The sequence below is a fragment of the Phascolarctos cinereus genome, unplaced genomic scaffold (genome assembly GCF_003287225.1).
Source record: "Phascolarctos cinereus isolate Bilbo 61053 unplaced genomic scaffold, phaCin_HiC Scaffold_2;HRSCAF=192, whole genome shotgun sequence".
Lineage (NCBI taxonomy): Eukaryota > Metazoa > Chordata > Mammalia > Diprotodontia > Phascolarctidae > Phascolarctos > Phascolarctos cinereus.
The window spans coordinates 175,716,965-175,743,606 of record NW_027555625.1 but is presented as its reverse complement, the minus strand read 5'-3'; the positions used below and the strand labels follow the sequence as shown (position 1 = coordinate 175,743,606).

The window sequence follows — 26,642 nt, the reverse complement described above, 5'->3', positions numbered from 1 at the left end:
GAGTTGAGAAGTCTGGTCCAAGTCAGAGTTTGAACTCAGGGCTCTGATTCCAGTCTGGTGGCAGTTACTTATGCCTCACTTCCTAACATTACTATATCTATGTCTTGGGATACAATCAAGGCCTTACATTACATATTTATAGGATGGTTCACATTTGATACTTTGACATAAACAGCCTTGTCACCAATTCCCTGTAGCTACTTGGAACCTGCCAACAACATTTTTTTTGGTGCTACCTTTTAGCAATTAAAGGCAATGGTTTCTATAAATTGGTAATTGAGATATTTTCTGAGAGCTCTTCTGTCCAAGGAACTAAAGCCCATCTGATCCAAAGGCAAGATGGTCTTTAAAAAAAGATTTATCGGCTCAGATTCTTAAAATCTAGCCACTGCTCAGATTCCTAAAATCTAGCCATTGCTGGGATTCTTATAACCTAGACACTTCTGGGATTCTTAAAATCTAGCCAGTAGCTTACTAATGTTCAGACTCCTTAAGAGTCTGCCCAATACAATGGATGTTCTAATAAACCTTGTCTTTGGCTGAAAGAAGGCTTGGGTCGAATTCTTTTGGGAAGGACCTGCATGTTGTGATTTTGGGGTCCCAGGACCCCTGAATCCCTAAACCGCATCATTTTGGTGGCCTGTATGGGGAAACTGCCTAACCCCAAGTTCTTCAGCCAAGACTGGAAGGTATGTAAGTCTCCCCCTTCCCCTCCTTTCTTGCTTTGCAGTTGGGGTTGCTTTCCAAGTACTAAGGCTTGGAGGTGCTTTTCAGGCAGACAGTTACGAGGCTGTCTCTCACTCAACCTGACACCCTCAGGGCTCTTGGTCCACTGGGTCAGTTCAAGGCCATGGACCCAGGTACATCTTCTGCAGCATAGAAGAACAAGGACAGACGCCCTATCCAGAAGTGTATGCTCAATTCTGTTAATTTCTGAGGCACTAGGGAATTGGGGGAAACTGCAGTTACTTTTTGGTTCCCTGAGGCTTACTTACTCCCTTCCCTCTGCACCTCTGAATCCTCCTTCATGGAGGTTACAGGGAAAGTTAGAACAGCTAAAAATATCTTGGCATATTCTGCAGGTTTTGTGATTGATCATTAAGGGGTTTTGAAATACCTCTTACAACCCTGGTCACTCCCTTCCCTTGAGTCAAGAGGGTATCTGTTAACCCCTCTCATAGGAGAAGAGAGTTTCACCCTTTACACCTCACTTTTGATTTCGTCCTCCTGGGGAAAAGGAAGGAGGGGGGAGGGGCAGAAGCTACAGCATGGGCACCACTGGCAATGGCCTTGGGCTCTGGGGCAAACTTTGCCTGGAAGCACCACCCAGGTTCAGCACATCCTGCTCAAGGTAAAGAAGCTGGCCTCTGAACTTGGGTAAGCATGCTCTTTTAAATTTGTAGCTTTAGCTGTTAATGATGAGCTGTTGATTCTCTGTGTAAAGTAATTTGGAAGTGCATTTAACAGAACTGAAGTCACCTGATTGGTAATGGGTTTGTTTCAAGTTTCAAATTGGTGAACTTTCTGTATCAGTTATGTCAAGCAACTTTTCATAATTTGGTTACCACTAAAATAAATTCACTATTGTTGGTTATTGTTGTAATGTGTAAACTAGCCAAAAAGCTTGTTTGGGTTATGTATGACTTGCTGAGAATTTGCAAGTGTATAGAAATCTCTAATGATTGGCTTTTTACATTAGGATAAATTTAAGTTTGAGATGTAAATGCTGGAAAAGTTTTTCCTAAGCTGTGATCAGTAAAACTTGCTGACTGAGGTAAAAACTCATAGGATTTTATTTTGAGTTGTCTGATGCGTCATAATCCATCAATAATCAATAATCTACCATCTGAGAGCAATGCCACAAGCTACTCAGAGAAGGTAATACTGGTGGGAAGTCAGCATTGGGAAAAGCCAAAAGGACAATTTTAGCCTTAGTCTAAAATGGGATCCTCCTGGCTCAATTTCCCCATTATGTTCCTTTGAAAAGGAATGTTACCCACCTGGCTATTCCTGAGTCTGGCTATGAGGTGGATTTGATATAGCATGGTTGGAAAGCTGAATTATCTGAATCCAAACAGAGCTAAGGATGTTTTATCCTCTCAAAGTTGGGCCCTAAATCTAGTCTCTGCTTTGTATCTGGGCCCTGCAGTTTTTTTCTGTCAGATTTATGTCTTCCAGAGTATGGTCCATTCACCTACAGTTGGTAGCAAACAGCGGGTACCAGCCAACATCCCCACATTGTTCCTTGGATGCAGCCTGTGCTCAGTTCCAGTCAACCTCCTCTTTGGGACCCCCTTGAGGCAGGGACAGCTCTACTCCCCTTGCTAGCAGCAAGCAGTTTCAGAAGCCAAGACCTTCCGCCCCTTACTCCAAAAGAATTTGGGTCCCATTTGTTTGAGGGGGGAATGATGGGGTTGGGATCTGGGTCCCAGAAAGGAAAAACCCTGGGCTTTCCCACATGGCCAAATCTCTGGCATTTGCCTGAGGTTATAATCCCATCAAATGGCCTTGCATTGTGGCTACACCCAATCTCCTCTCCATTGTCTTGCCTCTCTATGGCCCCAGGCCCCTTCCCACCCTTGGTACTATCTAGGCTCCATTTCCCTGGAGTTCTATTACCTCAAAGATTACTTGGCCACTCCTAGATCCCTCCCATAGTCTTTCTGTATATAAGGTCCATCTTGTCTCCATTAAGATGCTCTGATTCTTATAATCTAGCCACTGCGCAGATTTTTATAATCTAGCCAATAGCCCATAGGTGCTCAGATTCCTTAGGAGTCTAGCTAATATGGTGAACCTTCAATAAACCTTGTTTTTGGCTGAAAGAAGGCTTGGGTCGAATTCTTTTGGACAGGACCCACGTGTTGTGATCTTGGGGTTCCAAGATCCTTAACCCCTAGACCTCATCACTATGACCCTGAGAATAAAACTTAGGGTTTTTGTCTATTTCATTCATCTTTTTTAGTTCTAGGCACAGCCACTGGAGTCTCCAGACCCAGACTTGGGGCATGGTGACCTTGGAAGCAGGATTCAGGGTGGGATACTGCTGCCAATCCAGAGGGAAAGACCTGAGAAGCCAGGGTGCTGGGACTTGAACCCAGAGGGGCTTTGGGCTTAGAACCTAGTAGAACCAATGCTATATAGAAACTGAGTTAAATCATTAATCTTCCCCTTCCCTTCTCCAAAGACTGAGGAGGCATAAGGGGGGATTATGTTCTTCAGGTGTTGGGGAGGAATTTTTCTATGTTTGTTCTTGTAAAATCTTTGAAGTAAATATTTCTTTGTAACAGTTAATATGACTGGTAAATGATTAAATAGAATTGGGGTGCTTAGGGACCCTTAGGAACACAACCAGTGGGGGATTGAGCCAATGGCAGAGATACTAGACACCCCCAAATCCTCATAATAGTGTGCCAAGGCAGTCTATTTGTGCAGAGTCAATCTGAAAACCTCCATGTTTAAAACCTTGCTTAAACCTTGGTATATATGAACCAGCCTGCAGGAGATGGCAGTAGAAATCTCTTGAACATGTGCACTTAGACATGGGGGGTAAGGAGGTTGAGGGGAAGCTGAAGGGCACAAAACCCCTCCCTTCATGAGAAGTGTACCAATCAGCATAGTTTTGCCATTATATGGAAGTAGTTTATTCCTGTCTATAAAGAGGTGGAATGGCAATGCAATTTAGATACAGCTGATTGCTTGTTGCCTTGGTATGCTTTTTTAAAAATACTTTTACCTTTCTTTTTCTGGGTTTGCCTTATTGACCAGGGTGAGGCCTGAACCAAATTTCTTTTAACAAGGGTCCTGGAGAATATTGGAGATGGGATGAGATATAACACATCTGGTCTTTAGGCAGTGGGAATCAGGTTACAGAAGAATACCCTGATAACATGTGAGATAATATTTCAATCAATCTGCTGTAGACTACATGAGAAAAGTCCTTGAAAGTCATTGGATGAACTGAAGTTACATTGCATAGGACTGGGAGAGTTGGGTTGCCTATAAAATACAGAACCAATTCTGCAACCAAGAGAGATTTGAGTAATCAACACATCTGGTCTTTAGGCAGTGGGAATCAGGTTACAGAAGAATACCCTGATAACATGTGAGATAATATTTCAATCAATCTGCTGTAGACTACATGAGAAAAGTCCTTGAAAGTCATTGGATGAACTGAAGTTACATTGCATAGGACTGGGAGAGTTGGGTTGCCTATAAAATACAGAACCAATTCTGCAACCAAGAGAGATTTGAGTAATCATTGAACCAAAACGTCTAAGGAATTACTTGGGAGATGGGGAGAGGCAGAGGTGAAGAAGAGTACTGTAGCCTTAGTTTTGGTCTTTTCCTCCCCATCCCACTCTGCCGTAGTGATTAAAGTAGTGTATCTTGTGAACTTGTGAACTTTGGAGGTCTGGAGAACTTGGCCTTTTTCATCAGCATCCTAATAATGTCCCAGCACAGCAGAAGGGCAACAGTGTCTGCATTCCCGTGCAAGGACAGACTGGACCCAATGAGAAAAGGCAGAGCAAATGCTCTGTTTACAAAGAAAACAGCAAAGAATCTACATGGTCACTAAGAAGATCTGAAGGATTCCAGGAACTGTAAGTTACCTCCATTCTCTATACTCCCTAATATATACCCAATATTGTCTAAGCTTGATCCAACTCCCACCCTTTTCACAAAGAAGAAAAACATTTAACTGGGGGGGAAAGGCTTGTACAGCAGGTTTCTGACAAAGGCTCACTGCCAAGGTTTATAAGAATTTATTCAAATTTATAAGAGATGTTTACCAACTGATAAATGGTCAAAGAATATGGACAGGTAGTCCTCAAGGGAAGGAATCTAAGCTAGCTATAACCGTATGAAAAAATGCTCCAAAAACTAATAATTAGTTGTTAGGGTTGGGCCTGACTTAGGCCCCTGTCTTGTTAATGCAGATTGGATATTGAAAAAAAAATGAGGCACTTGTAGGTCATTCAACAATTAACAAAAGGAGGTTTACTTAGCCACAGCATAGAAAAGATATTCAACAAAGACATTCCAGAATTTGGATTAGATAGATTGCCCTTCCTTGTCTGCACGTAAAATTGAATCTGATCAGCAGGGCAGGGTGTGGCAGGGACATCTTTCAAGTCTGAATGACCACATGCCACCTAGGTGGGCCCTTTTCTGCCTTCAGGTGGTCAGGGAGCCACATCAAGAAGGCCAGAAGCTACCAGGAATAGCTTGAGTGTAATCCCCCTGGGCCAATTAAAGCACAGCTTTATCTCTTTCCTGGGGAAAACAAAACCAAAAACAAACCACATACTTGTACAACAGTGATCTTAACTTGCATGGGGAAAAAGGTTCAGGATATTGCTCCCGCCACATTAGAGAAATTCAAATTAAAGCAACTTGGTTGTTCTGATTGGCAAAATTGACAAAAAAGGGAAGTGACAAATGTGGGCAGGGCTGATGGAAAACAGACAAATTGATGGGAGAAGGAGTTTGGGTGGGGGAAGGCAGGGCAGAGGTGAACTATTCTGTGCAAGCCAGGGGGTCAGCTTGTGAAGCTCTGCCAGATGAGTGTTAGGGAGATAATGCTGAGACATCACATTATCCTGTTAGTAGCCCTTCTGTCCTTGCTAGTTCATCATGTTTTTACTTCATGGAAATTCTTGTTATCTTAGATCTTGGAGCTCTGCCTTATTCAAACCCAAGTCTGTGTCCTGATGTTATTGATCCTCTTATTGATGAATTACAACAACAGCAAGGAGACCTTGCAGACAGCTGAAATGGCTTTATCTCTTGTGCATAATTCCCATTTTGGAAAAGTTCAGAGAAAATGTCTGGTCTTTCTTCTTGTTGGTCACATGACCCCTTCCCTCATTTATCCCAGATAGGAAGGTCACTTTTAAGATTACCTGCTTCCTCCTCTTACCCTGACTTTTCTGTATTTGCAACATCCTTAATCAAACAATTCTTCTTCTTGATCCTCATTACTTTAAGAAAAAAATGATTATGGTATATGAGGGACTTTTACATCTCATCTCCATTCCCTACCATTGAACATGTACAGAGTTGTCATTCCTGGTTCCAGTGACCATGTGAGTCCTTTGGGCTTGATACCATCTATGTAGTGGCCCAGCCATGAAAAAACCTTTTGATTTTAGTATCATTTGGTAAACCCTGGTCAATCTCCTGCTCTGTGACCACAGGATGGGGTAGAGAAAGGTACTTATATTAATTAAAATAACAAATGGCCTTTAGCTTGGCCTTCTTAGCTTTAACTCTTCCCGGTGGTAAATAGTATGATCTTAGCTCTGCAGTATAAGGTGGTGGGGTAATAGGTAGAGGTTCTTTTCCCACCCCATCACCAACTCCATGTGGAGTATGGCATTGACTAGGTAGGCTTGTGCCCAGATCCCTGACACCCTTTTCTGCTTTTGTTTCTTTTTCCTAAGTAGGTGACTGTACATCACTCCTGAGGAGGAAGTGTCCAGACTTGAAGTTGATCTTGTGAGTTCAAGAGGTCTGGAGGTCCTCAGAGGTTGAGAGATTGCAGTAGGGACAGGAAAAAATCAGTTCAAGCCTGGTGGTTTTGTTAGCCACTGGGTGATTTGTATGGTTTGATGCCAAGGTAAAACGTACAATGAGCAATCCTGCAAACTGCTTTGTGTTTTCATGAGGTTTGTGTATTATATTAGCCTCCCTAAAATTTGTAACAGTAGTTACAAGTTAAGTTACTGAATTCTATTATGATCATGCATGTTTATGAATCTCTTATGTTTAGCATTTCTTATGTGTTGGGATAAACTGCCTATTTCATACATGATTTTTTTGAATGTTGAGTGTCATTTTTTCTTCCTCCTTTCTGGAGGAGGTCCTAGATGTGAACCACAAGTAAAATCATCCCTGGGGTTCCAAGATAGTGTGATTAACAATACAAACAGTATGAAGACAGGAAGCCTCATTCCTCTCATTAGAGGTAGTTTTCCCCAGGACTGAACCCAGTTCAAGTGCATACATAAGTCTGGAATTGGGAACATCAAGTGCCCCAGCTCCTTGGGCCCAGCAGAGGTTTCATAATGTTAAAATATTAATAATTTGTTTTTTTAATTTAGTAATCTCTTTCCTATCCTTCCCCATTTGTGACCTTTAGTAGACAGTCAAAATGACTTTTCTTTACCTCATTTGCTAATTAAATCAAAGATTTTGTTGCCTTGATGTTACCCATGACATATTTAAACTGTACAATCTCGGTGGCAGTAGTACGTAATAAGCCCATAGTATATTCTAACCCTTTTTGGTTTATAAAACCAAAGCTTTCCACCCTTTGCCTATCCCATACATCAAATGTTATGCAAGATCAAGAATATTATAAAGATATTTCATCAGTAAACTGCAACAGTTGACACAACAAATTACAATCATATATTTCACTCAGTTTTCTTGAGTCAGTCCCAAATTATGACAACCCCACCCCTCTCCAGATTTTGCTTACTCTGATTAACAGTTGTGATATTTCTCTTGCCTGGTTCTTTCCCCTCTGTACCTTGAGAAAATTTCAGGCCATAACACTCTCATTGATGGTTACTTATTTTATACGGAACTCCTTTTTACTGAGTTAGTTATTCTCATTTTATCTGGTATCCATCATCAATTTAATGTCACATTAGCTTAATTAATGTGGTTTTTCAGAAATTGTCGAGAACCTATTCCTGGAATTATATATTTATCAGTAGCTCTAGTTATTTTTTCTTTTAAAAAAATCTCGGAAATATTGTGAATTGAAAAAAAAATGTTTATGTTCACATGTTCCTAATACAGCAGGGTAGAAGAATCTGGGACAATGGCCATTTTCCCTTGACTTTCTGCAAAATCATGTTCCATCTTCTTCTCTGTCCTTCTACTTTTCCCTTCTTCCTCCTATTGTCTCCCTTTTGATTAGATTTTCAATCTAACCACTTTTTTCTTCTTTTTCAGTACTTTTGGGAATTCCGGTTAATCTAAGGTATAAGCATCTCACTCTGCAAAAACGGCAACTTTGTAGTACATAACCATTGGTTGCTATTAATTTCTGTTATACTCAGTTTATATTTTAATTTTATTTCCTCTATTCATTTATCTTTGTACTATTCATTTTGTTCTTATCTGTAATTTCCATTGATATTTTTATCCTCTTAATGTTCATTTTGCATTTTCATTAATTATTCCTTTTACCTCATGGGATTTGTGGATGCTGAAAGTAAGAGTTATTAGCTGCTAGAATAGCAGTTCTTAACTTGGGGTCTGAAAGTTGTAAAAAAGTATTTTTATAAATATATTTCAATATAATTATTTTCCTTTGTAACCCTATGCATTTGATTTTAATTATTTCAAAACATTGTTTTAAGAAGTTTATAGGCTTCACCCGATTGCCATGACAGAAAAATAATTAAGAACTCTTGTGCTAGGCGCTAGAGCAGGGAGGGTGAACTGGGTCAGAGGAAGCCTTTGGAAGTTGGAATTTGGGATATAGAGGGCAATCTTGCTACAATGGCTTGGGCTGGGGAGAGGGGGACAGGCAACGGAAGTTAGAGGAAGAGAAGTGAAAGGTAAAGCAAAAGGTAAATATTACCTACTTGCAGCCTATACCAGAAGTTGTTCTGGCAAAGTGTAAAGATATGGGGTGGCTCCAGGCAGGGACAGAGGTGAGAAGACACTTTTATTGTAGTAATGGACCCTCCTGGCTGCAAGATAGGGAGGGAGAAGGCCTTGCTATGATAGCCTAAGACTAGGATCAGGGTAGAGAAACCTGAGAACGGATGGATAGAAAAAGACCTTACTTGGTGGGTCTGGGGGCTAGGCATGCAAAAGAGGATAACTGGTTAGGTTGCAAAGGTAGGTATCACATCCTAGTTTTGAGGTATGAGTCTGTACTTAATGGTAGGATCAGTGTCAGGGGCTACTGGAATAACACTGGTTGACTTTCCCTTTCTCTAGGAGATTGAAATAAAATTGGGGAAGTTTCTGTATATTGCTTAGGGTGTTTGGGTAGAACTGGTTGTCCACCTTACATCTCACTATTCTGCCATCTTCCCCACACTATTAGAGAATTGTCTTGATTGTGAAATAGCACAGCTTCACTCCAGTATTATTTAGTATGTGCTTAGTGAATTTGAACTCATTTCATTTTCTATCAAATTTGATAAACATGGCCTTTAGGCTGATGGGTGGTATAGTGGATTGAGCATCCGAGTTGGAATCAGGAAGAGTTCAACTCCTGCCTTAGACATTTATTACTTGTGGCTCTGGGCAAATCACTTAACCTCTTAGCCTTAGTTTCTCTTCTGCAAAATGATGATAATAATAGCATCTATCTTATAGGGTTATTGTGAAGATATAAAATTATATATATATAGCATTTCCCATACTTTAGGTACTACATAGATGTAAGTTGTCATTATCTAGGTCTTTATCCAAATAATTAAAAAATTATAAACAATACAGGGCATTGTCTACTAGAAATGTAATATGGAGGAATGAAATTTCCTATTACTCACCACAAGTTGAAATCAAACCATTATTGACTATTCTTTGGGTCTATTGACTCTCCTAATTATACTATCACCTAGCCCTCATTTATTTTGTCCACAAGTGTTGTAGGTCAAGCCTATCTCATGCCAGTATGGTGGTTCATCTTCAGAAACAATAAAATGAGACACTCATAGATCATCTAATAGTATATAAAAGGAAGTTTACTCAGCAATATTGTAAGGATGATCAATTGTGAAAGACTTAGCTACTGTAATTAGGACAATGATCTAAGACAGTTCCAAAGGACTCATGATGAAAATGACCCATGATCAAAAAAATTCTGTCTACCTCCAGAGAGAGAACTGATGAACTCTGAGTGTAGACTGAAGCATATTTTTCAAATTATTTTTCTTTTGGTAGTATCTATGTGTGTGTTTTCTTTTGCTACAAGGCTAGCATAGAAATATGTTTTGCATGACTTCACATGTATAATTAATATCATATTACTTGCCTTATCAATGGATGGGGAAGGGATAGGACATAGAATTTGGAACTCAACATTTTAAAAAATAAATGTTAAAAAAATGAACACATAGGGGCAGCTAGGTGGTACAGTAGATAGAGCACCGGCCCTGGAGTCGAGGACCTGAATTCAAATCCAGCCTCAGACACATAAAACTTACTAACTGTGGGACTTAAGTGGCAAGTCACTTAACCCCAACTGCCTCACCAAAAAAAATAAATTAACACACAATTGGGAAATATTTAACAAAATAATTTTTTTTTTGCTTTTTGGTGAGGCAATCAAGAACAAAATTAATTTTTAAAAGAATTTTTTAAAAAGGAAGTTTATTTAGCCAGGGCATGGAAAGGATTTTCAGCAAGAATAATGAAAATATCAAAATTAATATTACCTCTTAAGTTCTACTGCGTGAGTTTAGCTGATTTTATGATGTATTAATTTTATAATTGAGGTAGCTTTTCTTAAGAATTAAAGTTATAAGTTGACTTGTTATCATCCCCAAAAGTGTATTGTCCTTCCTTGCCTGTCCTTGTATAATTAGGGAGGGTCTTATTTCCCTAACAAACCTTTCTAGGCACCAGGGAGTCAGCTAAGATCCACTAACAAGGTCTGCAATATGCAGATGTGTTGCATAAATCAATCAAGCATTTCTGTGATAGAGAAGGGTGGTTGCTAGCCCCATGTTAATGCTAGCCAGCTCTTCTTGATGTAACCAATCACGTCATCCTCACTTCCATGATGCTATACACCTGTACTCAATAGCATTTTCTTCCCCACTTACATAACTCTATACTTCCCTAAACTATGTTAAAGCTGGTGAGCCCTACCTTGGGGTCTTTGGTCATTGAGAGAGTCCGTTGGCCTAATTTATTGGTTACTGCTAACCTAACTAATACATTGATCATGCTCAGACCATTGTCTCTAAGTTTACCTTAATTTTCAAATGTAACAATACAGCATTATGGATTTAGTTGGGCACAGTTTCCCTGCGTGGTTGTTGACTATGCTGGCAGGCTGATCAGAAGCATATGGGTAGCTGAGGGAGGAGTTCTTGACTTTTTCTACACTGGCTTTTATATTTTGGTCACCAGGAAGTAATGTCAATGGTTTGAACCTTAGCTCCCTAGACTCCAGGATAGTTTTAATACTTATTAGGGAAAAACTAGCCTAGGCTGTACAGGGCAGATGTTGCACCTATCACATGCTACTCCTTGGTGGCAAGGTCCTAAAGGTCTTCTAGAGAATCTTCCAACACTTAAATGATGTTATTACTGGTTATTTTTTATGTGGTTATTACTGGACAACCTTGACTTTGGGGAAGTGAAAAGGCTGGCATAAGCAATACTGGAGGAGAAAAAGGACAACAGAAAGCAAAAAAGACAACAAGCACCAGCCCTCTGAAGAAGTGACGGAATATGGAGAACAGAGACCAGAAATCTCAGGCTTTAAATGAATTTTGAAATATTGAATCCTAGATCTAAATGATTTGGTCCATATTCTGAGTGATGTCAAACCTTTGTTGTTCACAGTTCATCTCCTGATGTAAAGAGGTAATAATGAGCAAGAATAGCACCAGAAACCTCGGGGCCACGGCACAGAAGATGACACTTTTGGCATAGTTATTGATCCTCATCTTGGGTTGGGATATTAGATAGCTAAGAGGACATTATTCTCTTGCATATAGTATGTCCAAGTACCAAGGTCAAGAAACTTATTCTGTACCAATCCACACTGTTTCGTGACCTATCAGCCAAGACCTCCCCTACTCACTGGGAACTCTCTGGTGGGGGAAGAGATACCAAACATTTAGAACAGAGGTTCCCAAACTTATTTAGCCTACTGTCTCCTTTTCCAAAAAAAAAAAAAATTACTCAGCACCACCCCTCCCCCCAACCTGGAAATCTATCTTCTTTAATCCTTTAACAGTTTTTTTTAAATTTGCATCATTTCAAAAAAATATAAAATTTTTTTTAAAAAATGATGCAGCTTAAATGTAATAATTTATTGTAAATTTGTGGGGTTTTTTCTTGCATTAAAATTTTGATGGTGTAATATTGCATCATTAAATTGTATAGTATCATGTTGTAAACAAGTCATTACACACACATATTCCTGCCTGTGTTAGACTTCCCAACAATGCCCACATGCTCACCTCCCAACACTTGCTTGTTAAGACCTGTCATCGGACTTGACCACTGATCAGTTATAACTTGCATTTTGTGTGTTTATTTGGAAAATAATGTAACCACTATGACTTTAACTGTTACATAACACATGAAAGGTGTAGTTTTAAAAATTTTATTGTCTTCTCTTCTTTCCTTATCCTTCCAACCCTGCCCTCTTATTTTTATTCAATACTGCCCACCCTGGAGCATTCCAGTGGCCCAGAGACCATATCACCCACTTTGGGAACCTCTGCTAAAGGTCTCTGCCTAGCATCTGTCCTCTTTCTTTTGCAAAGTTTGGGTAGACAATTTCATGTTTTTTCTTTTATTACAAAGCAAGGGATCTCCCAACAGTTCTACCCCCTTGGTCTTCCAAACCCTTCTTGAGAAGTTGTCCATTGATCACGAAGTACAAAACTGGAAGCAATATGGAGGGGCTATGCCTCATATTGTAGTAAGCAAAAGGCTATGATGGTCTGCCTGAGCTGCTGCTCGTGCCAGTGCCCACTCAGCTAGAGCCATGTTTTGACCCTCTCCACTGCTGTTGGGGCCCTTGCTATTGCTACCTGTCCTGTGGCTTTTGGAGCCTATAACACTGCTCACTACTTTGGGACTAGGTAATGACCCCCATGCCAGAGTATAAATGCTTCCCCTGTTCTGAGGCCTTAGCACTTAGCTGTGCTGCCTTTGTGCCTGGGCCAAAGTACTGGCACAAGCGCTGCCATTGCGCTTTTATGATGGGACAACAGCACTGCTCCCTCCCCACCCCCCACCCCCTTTCAGGGCCAAGTACTGTTCATTGATGAGGCTTCAAAACTGCCATGTAAGCCAGGCCCTGAGCCATAAGCCCTATGCCAGGGTCCCAAGTACTATCCCACCCTGGACCAGGGCAAGGAGCTTCCATGAGTTATGGCTGCAGCACTACTTCCTTGTACTAGGGTCAAGAAATGCCCTCCTATGCTTGTCTTGGACAGTTTTACTACTCCCTGTGCCAAAGCTGGTGTTCCCCTCTATTAGGATATAACAATGCCACCCATTCCTAGCCTGAACTGCCATTATCCTCCTTTACTGGGGCTAGTGATGCCCCTCTGTGCCATGGCTAGAGCACTTATGCAGGCATTGTTATTATCCCTCTGTGCTGGGGTCAGAACATTACTGGATATTACTGCTGTTCCTTTGTGCCTAGCTGAGTGCTAGGGCTAGGGGCTACCAAGGCACCTCCATGTTGGGCTGAGCACTATCTCCCTCCATTGTCATCCATGTCCAGTGCTGCAGGCCGGGCACTGATAATTGGTTGGCCCACCACATGGATGAGATCAGAAATGGCCACGTGAATTAGTTCAGGCAATTCAAATGGGTTTTCTGGTTTAGCCAGACCAGGTCTTGAGCTCGTCTATTAGTAGTTACCTTATCTGATACATGAAACCCTTGCTTTCACCCAAAAACTCTTTATATCTTGAACTCGCAAAGCTGCCACCAAAGCTAAGATTATCAATTTCATTATCACTCGCCAGTGCTAGGGAGTAGGGGTAGGGAGGGGGAAGCATAAAACTGAAGAGTTGGCCATATCTTCTAGGCCAGGACACGTACTCTACCTGTCATGTGGGAACAGTTGCTGTTTTTTGACAGTGTGGAGTATGCCTATGGCCTCTTCTGGGGCCCACTCTTTGGTGGCTTCTCACTCTTTACTGGGGAGTTGTAGTTGAAAGGAACCAGAGCAATGGTCTCTCCTTTTGAACAGATGCAGCCCCCTCCCTCTTTAGCAAATCAGCTGGGGTGTATTTGCCACATTTATCCCTATCACCATTTCAGAAAAGTCTCTATACTGGGAAGGATCTGGTATTATCTCTCAAGTACTGCCTTACCCCTCCACCCCATCAGTATCTTTCACCAGAGTTCCAAGAAAGTCCATGTGGCACAGTTCTCTCAATGGCCTCCCAAAGGCCATGTAAGAATTTCCATGCAGTTTATAGCATATATTCCAGTCAATCCCCAGACCAAAGTCTTTAAGGAGGGACCGGTCCTACAATAGCCAGAGGACCTAGAGATCACTATTACCCCCAAATATGTTATGAAAATTAGACAATATTCATCATCTTCAGGGCATGGTTCTTAAAGATACAGAGTACATTCACATCTGTCTGTAGCTACTGAATTTCCACCCTGTCCAATGTATATAGCCAGCATTTCCAGAAACTTTGCCAGAACCATGGAAGGTAGAGGGTGCAGATGCCTTCTGCATCTGGGGCTCTGATTACTCAGGATCCACTTTCCTTCGTATTGCCCTGCCCTCACTTCATTAAAGTCATTCCTATCCAATCCTGCCAACCAACACAAAATGTTGTAGGCCAGGCCTGATCCAGGCTTGTCCAGTGCAGCTTCAGGATTGGAATGAACAAAGACCATCTAATAGTTCATAAAAGAAAATTTACTTAGCCACAGCATAGAAAGGATATTCAACACAGATACAACATTGATTTGGTTGGACATAGCTTCCTTGCTGTTGGCTATGCTGGAAGGGCTAGTCAGAGGCTTGTATGTAGCCAGAAAGAAGAGCTCAGGAATTCTCATATGCTGGCTTATGTACCACCAGGAAGTAGTGCCAGTGAGCTGTGCTTAAGCTCCCTGGGCTGATTACGTTTTCAGGGTGGTTTCAACACAGTTTAAGGAAAAAATACCTAGCCTATATGGCATAGATGTTTTTTCTTATGAAGAGGATGATAACATAAGCTAACAAAGCATATGACCTTCAGCTTTGCTGAAATCCAAGTAAAGTCTTTGCAGTACCCCTTCTCGGGTTACACATCAAAAGAGTTTCCCTGAGCTACCAGTCTAGTAGCCATGTCAAAATAGGAAAGAAAAAAAGTCTGTCATGAACAATTTTTGATAAAACCATGCTGATTTCTTGGTGATCATTTCCTTTTCTAGATGTTCTCTAAACGTCTTTTATTAATACATTCTAGAAATCTGTCAGGAATTGGAGTTAAGCTTACTGTAAGATGATTCACAGATTCTACTTTCTTACTTAAAAAAAAAATATCAGGTTAACAGTGCAGCTAGGTGGCACAGTGGATACAGCAGCAGCCTTGGAGTCAGGAAGACCTCGGTTCACATCTGACCTCAGACAATTACCAACTATGTGTTTTTTTCCTTCCCAAACTACAAACAAGTTTTAATTTATGAACAGGATTTCTTTCCAAATTAAAGTTTCTCCAGTGGCAGGAAAAATCAATGTGAAGATTTGTTTGCTCAATTGTACTGATTACGGAAGGGGCTTAGGGCCTGCTGCTTCTTGCAGAAACTGAAAAAGGTCCCATTTTTAGGATAAGGAGGAGAAAGATTTGCACTCGTCCTTCTGGGGCACATAAGGAGAGAGTGGAGTCTCACAATTTGGAAGTTTCTGGAAGTTGCCAGAGGAATTGGATATGCTCTCCAGCAGACGGGTGATGCCTCTTCCCCTGGGCAAGTCACTTAACCCTGTTTGCCTCAGTTTCCTCATCTGTAAATAGTCTGGAGAAGGAAATAGGAAATCACTCCAGTATCTTTGCCAAGAAAACCCCAAAATGGGGGTTACTTAGAACGTCTCAAAAAAAAAAATCCAGTTAAGTCAAAATGTGTAAAACAGATAGTGTTATAATTCCCCCCTTCTGACCCCTCTATCTTTGCTTTATAATGGTTGCTTATTTGGATCAAACCATGATAGTTTTAAGTGAAAAAAAGCAAGAACTTTAGAGGCTTTGTTTGTTTGAGGAGGTAGGGAACAAAGCAATTAACAAAACAAAAAACAAAAAACCCCTAAAAACTCAGGGTTTCTGTCAAGTGTTTTTGAAAATGTGTCCATGTGCTTGCTTCAGCAGCGTGTACTAAAATTGTAATGTTAAAGAAGATGAGCATGATCTTTGCTCAAGAATAACATGGAAATTCATGAAGTGTTCCATATTTTTAAAAGAAAAAAATGTTGCCCACATCTATACTTTGAAGTGTTCCAAGGCTTGGACCCTAAGAAAATTAAGTGTCAACATAAACTTTCTTCTCCATAAAATCATAACATTGTAGATTTGATGGAGACCTCAGAGATTATCTCCTTCCAAACACGTAGGTAGGATTTGTTTCCTAAGGCAAATTCAGTTGAGGTGAATTAAGGTGGTGCCTTAGAGGACAATCTACCCTGGCTGTGGACCTTGGCAGAGAGGTAGGACTAACCTCCAGAGGTATGGCAGCCTTGCAGAAGAGAGAAGGGGGAAAGCTGCTAGAGTAAGGCATGGAGCCGGTAGGATGGAGGGCTGCAATGGAGAAAGTATGTCCCTTGAATATTGGCATCCTGGGGCAAAGCCTTTTCATTCTGTCCTAGTTATGGCAGTCCAATTCTCCCAATTTTACAGAGGACAAATTGAGGTCAACTGAGACAGGATTGGGGGGAGGAAGGAAGGTCCATGGTCATACCAGCCAAATAGTAGCATAGGTCTCTGGACTCATCTTTAGCTCTCTCTACATCATGCCTTATATAAAGAGGAATATCTATGTCAAAGAGCTATAAAGGAAGAAGCATTGTAGTGTCTAACTTGTGCAGAAACCATAAGGATAGGCTCTGTAATTGGAATTTCCCTGCCAAATGGCAACAGCAAACTTTACAAAATAAAGGCCTCTGAAAGGGAAAGAGAATAGAAAGGTTAGCAGAGATAAATTTATTAGTTAAATACTGATTTTACAGCAACCTCACCTTAAGACAACATTAACAGGTCTGTGGTTCGGGGGATATGGGCATCCATCCTTCATGGAAGGGAACAAAATGGGAGATTAAAATTGAACCTTGTTTTAAAGATGCTCTTTGCTACTGGTAGATTCTTTTGGGTCAGGGGTAGGTAATGTCATAGACAGTTACAGCACTGTTTATGAAAAGGGAAAAAGATCATGGTGAAGAGTCTCTATGGAGCCCTGGGGCTCTCTTTGAATCAGCAGTATTCTAGGACAGTAGTAATGGGGTAAGATAAGGAAGGAAAAAAGACCAATTCCAGAGAAGCTCACAGTGGAGGCTTTCCAAGGGGTCACACTCAGTGCTTTCCTCTAGCGGATGTTTTTTCAACTCTCTTGAGGCTTTTACCTGCCAGGTAGAAGATTTCCATTTAGAAAAAATCAGAGTCAAACATTTAAGCCAGTTAATATCTCATCATTATACACATAACTTGGTCCAGAACCTTTGAAAAAGCCTGAGAGGAGGCAAGGAAGGTACATGTTATATTATGCATGAGAGTTGCTTCATAAGTGAAGGTTCAGAGAGTATGGGAATAAGAATCATTGGTTTGCAGAAAGATCCTCCCACCTCCAAAACCTTGTCATCCCCAAGTCACTGAGCTCAGCTGAGGGGGCAGTACCCAATCAGACCTTCTTCTCTGGCATGGCTTTGGTATTCCAGGCAAAGCCTCAAGTCTTAGGTCATGGGAGTGAAATGGTAAAAGGAAAAGATCTCTCCATTAGGAAATCTTGTAGGAGGAAGTCACATGAGAAATGGTCTCTGACTACAATGAAGAATCTTTCCCCATTTGGTCTGTAGAGGGTAGGTCTCTGTACTCGATGATCCAGGCTCTTTCCAGTTTTCCCACCCAAGTAGCCTTTTAAGTTGCTTCCAAATCATTCTTCTGGAGTCAGTCTCATCAAGGGAAGGACTGGGAATTGTGGCTACAGAAAGCCCCAAATCTCTCTCTCTGCTGGCTTCCCAAATCCCAGAGTCCATGTGAGGAGTCTGAGGTGGAGAAAGGGGTGAGATTATGCAGTGATAATGTCCCCATGGCTTTCAGCTAAGACGAGGCTATTCCAGGAGTCCTGCTTGGTTCCAGTCTGTGGGGACTGGCTGACTGGAGATGGGTAGCCCTGAGGAGAGATCTTCAGGGCTGACAGAACTGGATGGATAGAGGCCCCATGGCCAGACATCGAGCTAACTGAGAATGACTAGAAAAAAAAGTGAAAGGATGAAGTGAAAGAGAGTTCATCACAGAAGGACACAAAATATTTGGGATGGGGGAGTTCAAGGTAGAATTTTAATCACAGGGCTCATGTCACATGGAGAGTCTAACTTGTGGCTTAAACTATTTCTCTTTGGGAGCCCTTAATTCTAAGGCACTTACCATATTGTAAAAGCTTGGGCAGACCCAAGCCTCTGGCAAGTGGATTAAAGAAAAAGGATGAGGAAAGGGAAAACAAAATGACAGGCAAACCAATCTGCCCCTCTCCTAGCTGCGTCCATTGAATGGAGGTAGCCTGGTACAGTGTTTATGGCTTTCCCTGCCCCCACCATCCCACTGGACAACGGGTTGGATTTGCAGTCAGACAATTTGGGTTAAAATCTCAGCTCTACACTAGACTCTTGTGAGATGCTGGGCAAATCACTTCTCTTTGGGTCTCAGTTTTCTCATCTATAAAATAATAAGGGTTAGACTATATGACCTTTAAGGTTTCCTTCCAGCACTGAAATCTATGGTTCTATAAGAAATCAGAAATGCAAAAGTCCTGAATAATAGATCTTCAACATTGAGGTATGACATTCTCTATGGCCACAAGGAGTTTTCACCTGCATTGTCTCATTTTATCCTCATAACAAGCCTACAGAGAGGTAGGACAAGTGTTAACTGTGCCTATTTCACAGGTGAGGAAGCTGATAGTAAGAGGTTATGATGTCACAGATTACAGTTATTGAATGACTAAACCAGGTCTTGAACATAAGTCTCCAGAATCCCATATATATCATATTACTTTGATAAAGAGTAACACAATGCTGCCTTGATGGGATAAGCATTGCATGAAAAAGGGAAAATTCTTAGAAGGAACAAATACAGCTATCAGACACATAGTGATGTCTACCGGCAGCTAGGTGGTACAGTGGATTGAGTGCTGGAGTTAGGCAGAACTGAGTTCAAATGTGACCTCAGATATTTACTAGCTATGTGACCCTGGCCAAGTCACTTCACCTCTTTGCCTCAGTTTCCTTATCTGTAAAATGGGGATTATAATATTACCTACCTCTCAGAGTTGTTGTGAGGATCAAATGAGATAATATTGTAAAATGCTTAGCACAATGCCTAGTACATAGTAAGTGCTATATAAATATTAACTTTTATCATCATCATCATCATCATCATCTGATCCGGCCACAGTGAAAGACAATTGAACCTCTGGCATGTATGCACTTAGCAATGAGGACCCTTCCCTTCAATTCCTATGTAAGATGCTGAAGGCTTCTCTCACTCAGGGGGCCAAGGCCCCATGGACCCCAAGAATACAAAGGAAGTTAGGAATGTTGAACCCTCCCTCATGTAATCCAAAGAAAAGGGCAAGTACATTCGACAAGGAAGGTGGGTTTTCCATCACCTACTCTAGCCCCAATATGAAACAGGAAAACCAGTTCACAGTGGTTGCCAAGGAATCCAGAAGAGCTAGGGCAGTCCTGAGCCTGGATCACAGAATAGGGACAGGACGCCTCTGAAATAATGGTAAAAGCTACTCTACTAGAGAAAGGGAGCAGCTCGGTGGCATAGTAGATAGAGTGCTGGGCCTGGAGTCAGGAAGACTCATCTTGCTGTGTTCAAATGTGCCCTCAGACACTTACTAGCTATGTGACCCTGAACAAGTCACTTAACCTCGTTTGCTTCAGTTCTTCATCTGTAAAAAGAAATGGAGAAGGAAATGGCAAACCACTCCAGTGTCTTTGCCTAAAAAACCCCAAATGGGGTCATGAAGAGTCAGAAAAGCCTGGAAAATGACTGAACAATAAAATGTGGAAGGGCCAATTCACCTTTTGAAGGTCCACCTCCCCACATTAATGGAACATGGGATTTACCACTGGACCGGACCTTGGAGGTCCCCATCTGGCCCAATCTCCTCATTTTCCAGAAGAGGAGTTTTAGGCTCAGACAGGTTAAAAGACTGGCCCATGATCATATAGGTAATAAGTAGCAGAGCTGAGATTTGAACCCAGGTCATCTGACTTCAAATCTAGGACGCTTTCTACTACACCATGCTGCCTCCTTAAAATGACAATAAGCTTGATGATGAACCCATGTAGGGGATTTCTCTACAGTCCCAATATAGCTACCTTTTACTATAAAACAATGAGCCCTGATATTTAGAATATTCACCACAGGGCAACCCCATCGCTCACTGAGGACTTGCTTTAGCTCTAGCTCAAGGTCAAAGTTTTCTGGTTAAATTGCAATCCTCACATTTCATCAAAGCTATGTTTAATCCTGGGGTTATCTGCCCACCAGGGAGCCTCTTCCGATCCCACTTGCCATACTTACCTGAGACATGGGGCTGGTATGTCCATAATGGGAGGAGATCCCTGGCTCTGTTTTGATGGGACGCATCTCCTCAGTGCTAGTGGTATTACTAGAGCTGCTGGCAGTGCTGGTGGTGGGAGTAAGACTCTCACTGCCTGTGGGACCTAGAAACAAGGCACACACAGCAGTGACTCTCAGGCAGAATGACAGAGACAAAGAGGGATACATCTCCTCTAAGAAGCTCAAGGAGGCAGATAACAATGGGGTTGCTGGTTATAGAAAGAGACTTGATGACTGTGGGAGGGAAGGATGGGATGGATTATGGCCAGAAAGAGGCCAGAAATCAGGTATCAGTACAGAGTAAAGACTTAGAAAGTAAAATTTTGTTATGTGACAAGAGGCAGCATAATATGGTGGAAGCATTGCTGTTCTCAGCATCAGGAGAAGATCAGAGTCTGAATCCTATTTTTGGTACTCACTAATTATAACAAGTCACTTGTGCAGAACTCTGTGTTCTTATTTATAAAATGGAGGGTTTTTGGTTTCTTTAACCAGACCTGTGATTTCATCAGAATATAGAGCTCATGATAAGGAATTACTTCTACCAAGGCAGGTCAATATTTTCTCTGCATTTTTTAATCTTAGGGGGTTTTCTAGGGGCACTGAAAAGTTGACTTGTCTAGGGTTCATAAAGCTACAATATATCAAAGATAGGACTTAAATGTTGGTCTTCCCGACTCTAAGGCCAATTAGACCTCATGTACTGGAGGATGTAGTAAAGATAAATGTAGTAAAATGGAGATATTTCACAGGCTTGTTGTGAACTAATTTATATAGGGCATGTGCATATAGCACTTGAAAATGCTATAATAAATGTGACCTATTATCATTATTATCCCATTCTAAAAGAGATTGGTCAAGCCTGTCTCTGGGGCATAGGAAGAAGCAGCTTATAAATGTTTTTTCTCTAGTGGTGAGGGGTGATTCATTTAGCTCTAATATGGCTTGATTGAAAAGTCAACGAACATAAATACATTTCCTTTTTTTAACAGCAAGTTGACAAGCCATCAATATTTACTGGAATGAACAAATACTTCCTAGGTACCTCAGTACTGAGAAGGGAGTGTCTAGCATAAGGGGCAAGATAGGAAACTATTGCTTCCACATATACTGGTACATTAGCTTATAAACTGACTTCTTATCTCAGTTACTGAGACGTGGTTTCTCTAAGTCTGCTTATAAACTGACTTCTTATCTCAGTTAGTGAGATGTGGTTTCTCTAAGTCTGATCATATCTGGGTAAATGACCAAGTTGAGTTCATGGATTTACAAGGCTAAGCAAAGACAGAGCAACATTTGTAGCCCTCCTAAACAGCCTGCCCTCCTTCATCATATTAAAATTAATAAGATCACAGAATGAAGCAGAGAAACTATGGTTGGCCTCAAAACATTTTATATAAAGCATATCATAGATCCTCACACAAAAAGGAAGGAACTGACATTATTGTTACTATTATGATTAGAAACTAGCTACATAACACTGTGCTGAGTTAGTTAAGCATGAGGAATAACCATTTTCATAGCCCAGAGTTCTACTGATTTGTTCACATAATTGCACATCACATTGTTAATATTAGAGGCCCACCTGATGTTGTCTTGGCTTTGTTAAGGTTCTTGGGCTTCCGTTTCCTTGTTTGAATCCCTTCTTTCCTCATTGCAAGAGGCCTTGGGACCTAGGGAGACCAAAATAATAATGTAAGCAAACCCAAGTTTCCATATGTAATCTATTTTCTAATACACACCAAGGGGCAGAGAAGTGACAGGAATCATCTTGAACAACTATAGCTTTGTGTGTTTAAGCAATGAGAACAGACTTTGGAAATTCGGACAAGAAAGCATTTTGGAAGAAATCAGCCTTGCAAAGGAATTTTAAAATTTGTTTGTCAATAACTTTTTCTTTGGTCTCTTACTCTAGGTAATTAACCTATTTGTTACAGGACTAACAAAGATTACTAAAACAGCTAAGATAGGACAGACAAGAAAAAGAAAGAGCAGAGATGAAAATTATGTCAAAAGTTAGAACAGGTATAACAACTACGTGAAAGAACGCTCCAAATTGAAACAACTCTGAAGTTTCACTTCACACCCTGAAATTTTTTTTTAAAGGAACAGAAGATGGGAATAATTAATGTTGGAAGGTTATGAGAAGATAGGCACACTAATACATTATTGATGAAGCTGTGAATCTGTGCAACCATTTTGGAAAGCAATTTGGAATTATAAAAATAAAGTGACTAAACTTTCCATCTTTAACCCAAGGATTCTGTTACTAAGCTTATGCCCTAAGGAAGCCATTCATAAGAAGAAAAGTCTCCAAACACATCAAAATATTTATAGTAACACCTTTTGTGACAGCAAAGAATTGGGAAAAAAGTAAATGCCCATTGATTAGGAAATGGCTAAGCATTATAGTACTTGAATGTTATGGAATATTACTGTGTTGTAAGAAATTATATGTATGACGAATATGGAGAATCATGGGAAGATTTATGTAAGCTAATGCAGAGTGAAATAAGCAGAGTCAAGAAAACAATAAAGACAATGACTACAACTATATAAATTGAAAGAATAACCACAAAAAGCCCCAAAAGAAATACGTAAAATTATAAAGAACAAGCATGACTTCTAAGAAGAGATGGGAAAAGACACCCTTACTCCACTGTTTACAGAAGTTGGAGGTTCCCAAGTAATGCATATTGTACATATTTTCAGACTTTTTCTAAGTATTGATCAGTCATGCTGGTTTTTTCTCCTATTTTTCTTTTTGTCTTCCAAAAAATGCTATTTGTTATATAGGATCACTCTCTGGAAGGAAGAGGGAAGAATACTGGGAAAAATTATGGTTATGTAAAAAATCATCAATATAAAGTTATTTTTTAAAAAAAACAACATTGAGGGCAGCTAGGTGGCGCAGTGGATAGACCACTGGCCTTGGATTCAGGAGGACCTGAGTTCAAATGCGGCCTCAGACACATAACACTTACTAGCTGTGTGACCCTGGGCAAGTCACTTAACCCCATTGCCTAGCCAAATAAAATAAAATAAAATAAAATAAACAACATTGAGAAGGTAATTTCATTTCCTGTCAGAGTAAGATTGGGGGGAGAAGCTTCTTACATCATGAATGACACAACTTACCATTCTCTTTACCTCTATACCTATTCTTTCATTTGTTCCTCCAGTCCCAGAGAAAAAGTTGTCCCTCCTTCTTCCTAATGCTCTAATGATCTAATGCTCTTCCACCTATGCCCTAGAGTTCATCTCTTCCTTCCTTCTAAGGGATCTTTGTCTTACATTCATCTTCTTCTCTTTCCAATATCTTCAGTTTCTCCTTCAACATAGGCTTCATCCCTGCTGTTTTAAAACATACAGATGAATTCTCCATCTTCAAATGTTTTTCTCTTTTGGTCCTATTTTTTTTTCCTTTTAGCACTAGTCCATTTCTCTCTCTTCTTTCACTGTCAAACTTCTTGAAGGAGTGATCTCTATCTATTGCTTTTACTGGTTCTCCTTCGCCCCCTGCAATATGGCTTTCATTTCATTATTACAAAACCACAATTCTTGAAGTGTGCAGATGGCTCAAATGAACTTTATTCAGGTTTTCTCTGCTGAGCACTTCTGCAGGATTATGTACTTTTTACTCCTTCCTTCCCAAAATGCCTTCCTTGACTTCTTTGATAGTGTTCTTTTCTGACTTTCCCCTACTTCTCTGACCAGCCTGTCTACTTTCATAGGTTCCGCCCCTCCTCCATTTCACTTTCTCCTCCAACCTGCTCATTTGGGCAGTCCCTAAGGTTCCCCTTAGCCTTCTTTTCTCTCTTTCTACTCTTTCCCTTAATTAACTGATTTTTTTTTGGCTAGGCAATGGGGTTAAGTGACTTGCCCAGAGTCACACAGCTAGTTAAGTGTCATGTGTCTGAGGCTGGATTTGAACTCAGGTCCTCCTGAATCCAGGGTTGGTGCTCTATCCATTGTGCCACCTAGCTGCCCCTGTTAATTGATCTTGTCTCACAATGTTAGCTACCATCTATATACTGAGGACTTGAATATGTATACATGATTCATTTCATAATTACATATTTTAGAATTTTTCTAATTTTCTAATTATTGTTCACATTTCTAACCCCTAAGACATTCTGTCTACCAACTCTGAGCATTTTCATTGGCTTTCCCTTTTGCCTAGAATGCTCTCTCTCCTCATCTCTGCTTCCTGGCTTCCCAGCTTGCTTCAGGTCCTAGGTAAAATCCTACCTCCTACAGGAAAGCCTTTCCCCATCCCTTTTAATTCCACTGCCTTCCCTCTGTTGATTATTTTCAATTTATTTTGTACATAGTTTGCTTTTATGTAATTGTTTGCCTCTTGTCTCCCCCATTAAACTATGAACTAACTGGGAGCAGGGACAATCTTTTACCTTTCTTTGTATCCCCAGCACGTGGTGCCTGGAACACATTAGGTACTTGGTGAATATTTATTGACTGACTGATTCCCTGAAGCCCCCGTCCCAAACGTCCAAAAGGATATCTCCATCTCTCTGGTTTGTCATTAACTCAAACTCATCATATCCAAACAGAATTCTTCCTTTTTACGCCCAAACTTGTTCTTCTTCTCTAGATGACCAAGGGTGCAGAGGAAGGAATGAGGAAGGTATGTCAGTGTGACCCTGGGAAAACCGGCCTCCATGACCGGAGTTCACATCTGGTCCCAGACTAGGTTGTGTAACGTTGGGCAAGTCAATTAACCTCTGTTTGCCTCAGTTTCCTCATCTGTCAAATGGGGCTAACGCACTTGCCTCCCAGGGTTGTTATGAGGATTAAAGGAGATGACAGTTGTAAAGCATTTCGCACAGTGCCTGGCACACAGTCAATGCTGTATAAACATTTATTATTAGCTATTATCTCTGCTTTTGCGCTGACTAACCCTCATGTAGGGAATTAATTTCCTTCTTACCTCTGCCTCTAAGTTTCCCTCAAAATTCAGCTAATGGGCCACTCTCTACATGAAGCTTTTCCTAATCTTCTCAGCTGCTAGCACTACCCCCACCTCCCCAAGTTATATTTATGTGTTTATTTTGTATACATTTGTACATGTACATGTTGTTCTCCCCAATAGAATGTAAACTTCTTGAGGGGAAGAACTGTTTCATTTTTGTGTCTGTATGCTCAGTAACTAGCAGAGTGCCTGGCACACAGTCAATGCTTAATAAACGAATTCATTGATAGATCTGCCCATTTGATTGATTTTCCAAAAACAGAGTCTACCTCACCCATCATGCTATCTTCAGCACTGTGCTTTGCACTTGCTAGATGGTCAATAAAAATTTCTTGAAATAATTAAAGAAGCTAGCACAGAGGGTAATTTAGTACAACTAAATATACATTTGAGTACTTACTGTGTGCAAAATTTTAGGAATACAAAGAGGAAATATGACATAGCTCTTACTATCAAGAAGCACATTCTACTGGGTAAGATTAGGTGAAAGATAAGAAAGAGAATCAAGATATAGTAGAAAGAACACTGGATAAGATATCAGAAGAAGACAAATCTCTAGTCAGTGGCAACATAAAAATGACAATTAAAAGGAAGTGAAACCTAACAAACAGAGAGATGAACAGTTACCATATTGGCAAGGTTCAGGGACCCAGACTTAACTTACCCCATGCAGCTTCATGTAAAGGCCACAGGCATTACAGACAGGCTCCCCTTCTGCATTGCGGCGCCACAGCGTGGTGGTTGTGGTCTGGCAATTTGCGCAAGAGAGACCCACCCGGCGGGAAGCGGACTGAAAAGGCAGAACCAAAAAGTTTATTTTGTATTTTACCAAAAGAAAGATTATCCCTAGTGGATCTTCTTGATCAGACCAATGGGAGAGCACCTAATCCTAGGATAGCCAATTTCCTGTTGTGGAACCAAAAGTAGCCAATAAATATGCCCAATGCAATGAAACAACTTCAGGTAGGACCATGTCACATGGGGTAAGTCCTTAGAACATCAGTGAAGTTCTAAGGAAGGATATGACGTCTTGAGAGGAAGCATGCTATAGGGAGACTACTGGATTTGGAGTCAAAGAGTCTAGGTACTGCTAATTACTACTTATGTGACCTAAGCCCTCATTCCTCATCTTT

At 40.7% G+C, this 26,642-nt stretch overlaps 1 protein-coding gene and 1 pseudogene across 1 annotated transcript in view; one reads left to right on the top strand and one right to left on the bottom strand.

Moving 5' to 3' along the window:
* The first annotated feature begins 16,032 nt into the window (after positions 1-16,032).
* LOC144456022 (U6 spliceosomal RNA) lies at positions 16,033-16,133 on the top strand (annotated as a pseudogene).
* A 726-nt stretch (positions 16,134-16,859) lies between these two features.
* GATA4 (GATA binding protein 4) overlaps positions 16,860-26,642 on the bottom strand; it is a 69,868-nt gene continuing 60,085 nt past the window's right edge. Inside the window, 4 exon segments of the mRNA XM_078149735.1 lie at positions 16,860-18,135; positions 20,481-20,623; positions 22,105-22,192; positions 26,174-26,299. Of these exon segments, the coding sequence (XP_078005861.1) occupies positions 17,953-18,135; positions 20,481-20,623; positions 22,105-22,192; positions 26,174-26,299 (540 nt within the window). The 3' untranslated portion in view covers positions 16,860-17,952.